This window comes from Alligator sinensis, unplaced genomic scaffold, assembly GCF_000455745.1.
Source record: "Alligator sinensis unplaced genomic scaffold, ASM45574v1 scaffold893_1, whole genome shotgun sequence".
Taxonomy (NCBI): Eukaryota; Metazoa; Chordata; order Crocodylia; family Alligatoridae; genus Alligator; species Alligator sinensis.
The window spans coordinates 9469-9908 of NW_005843381.1; the positions used below are offsets into that span (position 1 = coordinate 9469).

General features: G+C 71.4%; 1 protein-coding gene across 1 annotated transcript in view; it reads left to right on the forward strand.

The window, feature by feature from the left end:
- Positions 1–288: 288 nt before the first annotated feature.
- The window catches only part of TOMM40 (translocase of outer mitochondrial membrane 40), a 3202-nt gene continuing 3050 nt past the window's right edge, over positions 289–440 (forward strand). Inside the window, exon 1 of the mRNA XM_025195056.1 lies at positions 289–339. Coding sequence (XP_025050841.1) covers positions 289–339 — 51 coding nt within the window. The remainder of the gene's footprint in view (positions 340–440) is intronic.

The following is a 440-nucleotide window of genomic DNA, read 5'->3' on the forward strand; positions in this document are numbered from 1 at the left end:
AGCGCTCTGGCCGCGCGCCCTCGCCGTCTCTGTAGCCCTGCGGTGCATGCCGGGATCGCGCCGGCGCCCTGACCTTGCGCCTGCAGCCAAGCCTGGAACGTGAGCTCCGCCCCGTCGACCGAGCAGCCAATCGGCGCGTAGGGCCCGGCCCCGCCTCGGGCTGTTGCGGCCAATGGGCGCACGGAGGAAGGCGCAGGGGAGGATGGCAGGGGTGCACCGACCAATGGGCACACGGCGCCCCTGGGAAGGGCTGGGACAGCTCTGACTAATGCCCAATGGCAGGCAGGCATGGGGGAGGCGGGCCTTGGCGCCCAGCTGCCCAATAGCGGGGCCCGGCAGGCCGGAAGAGGTGGGAGCTAGCCGCGCGGCGGCCCATGAGGACTAGAACATCGTAGGAAGTGGGCGGGACTCAGTCGGGTTGTGACCAATGGCGGGGCGGA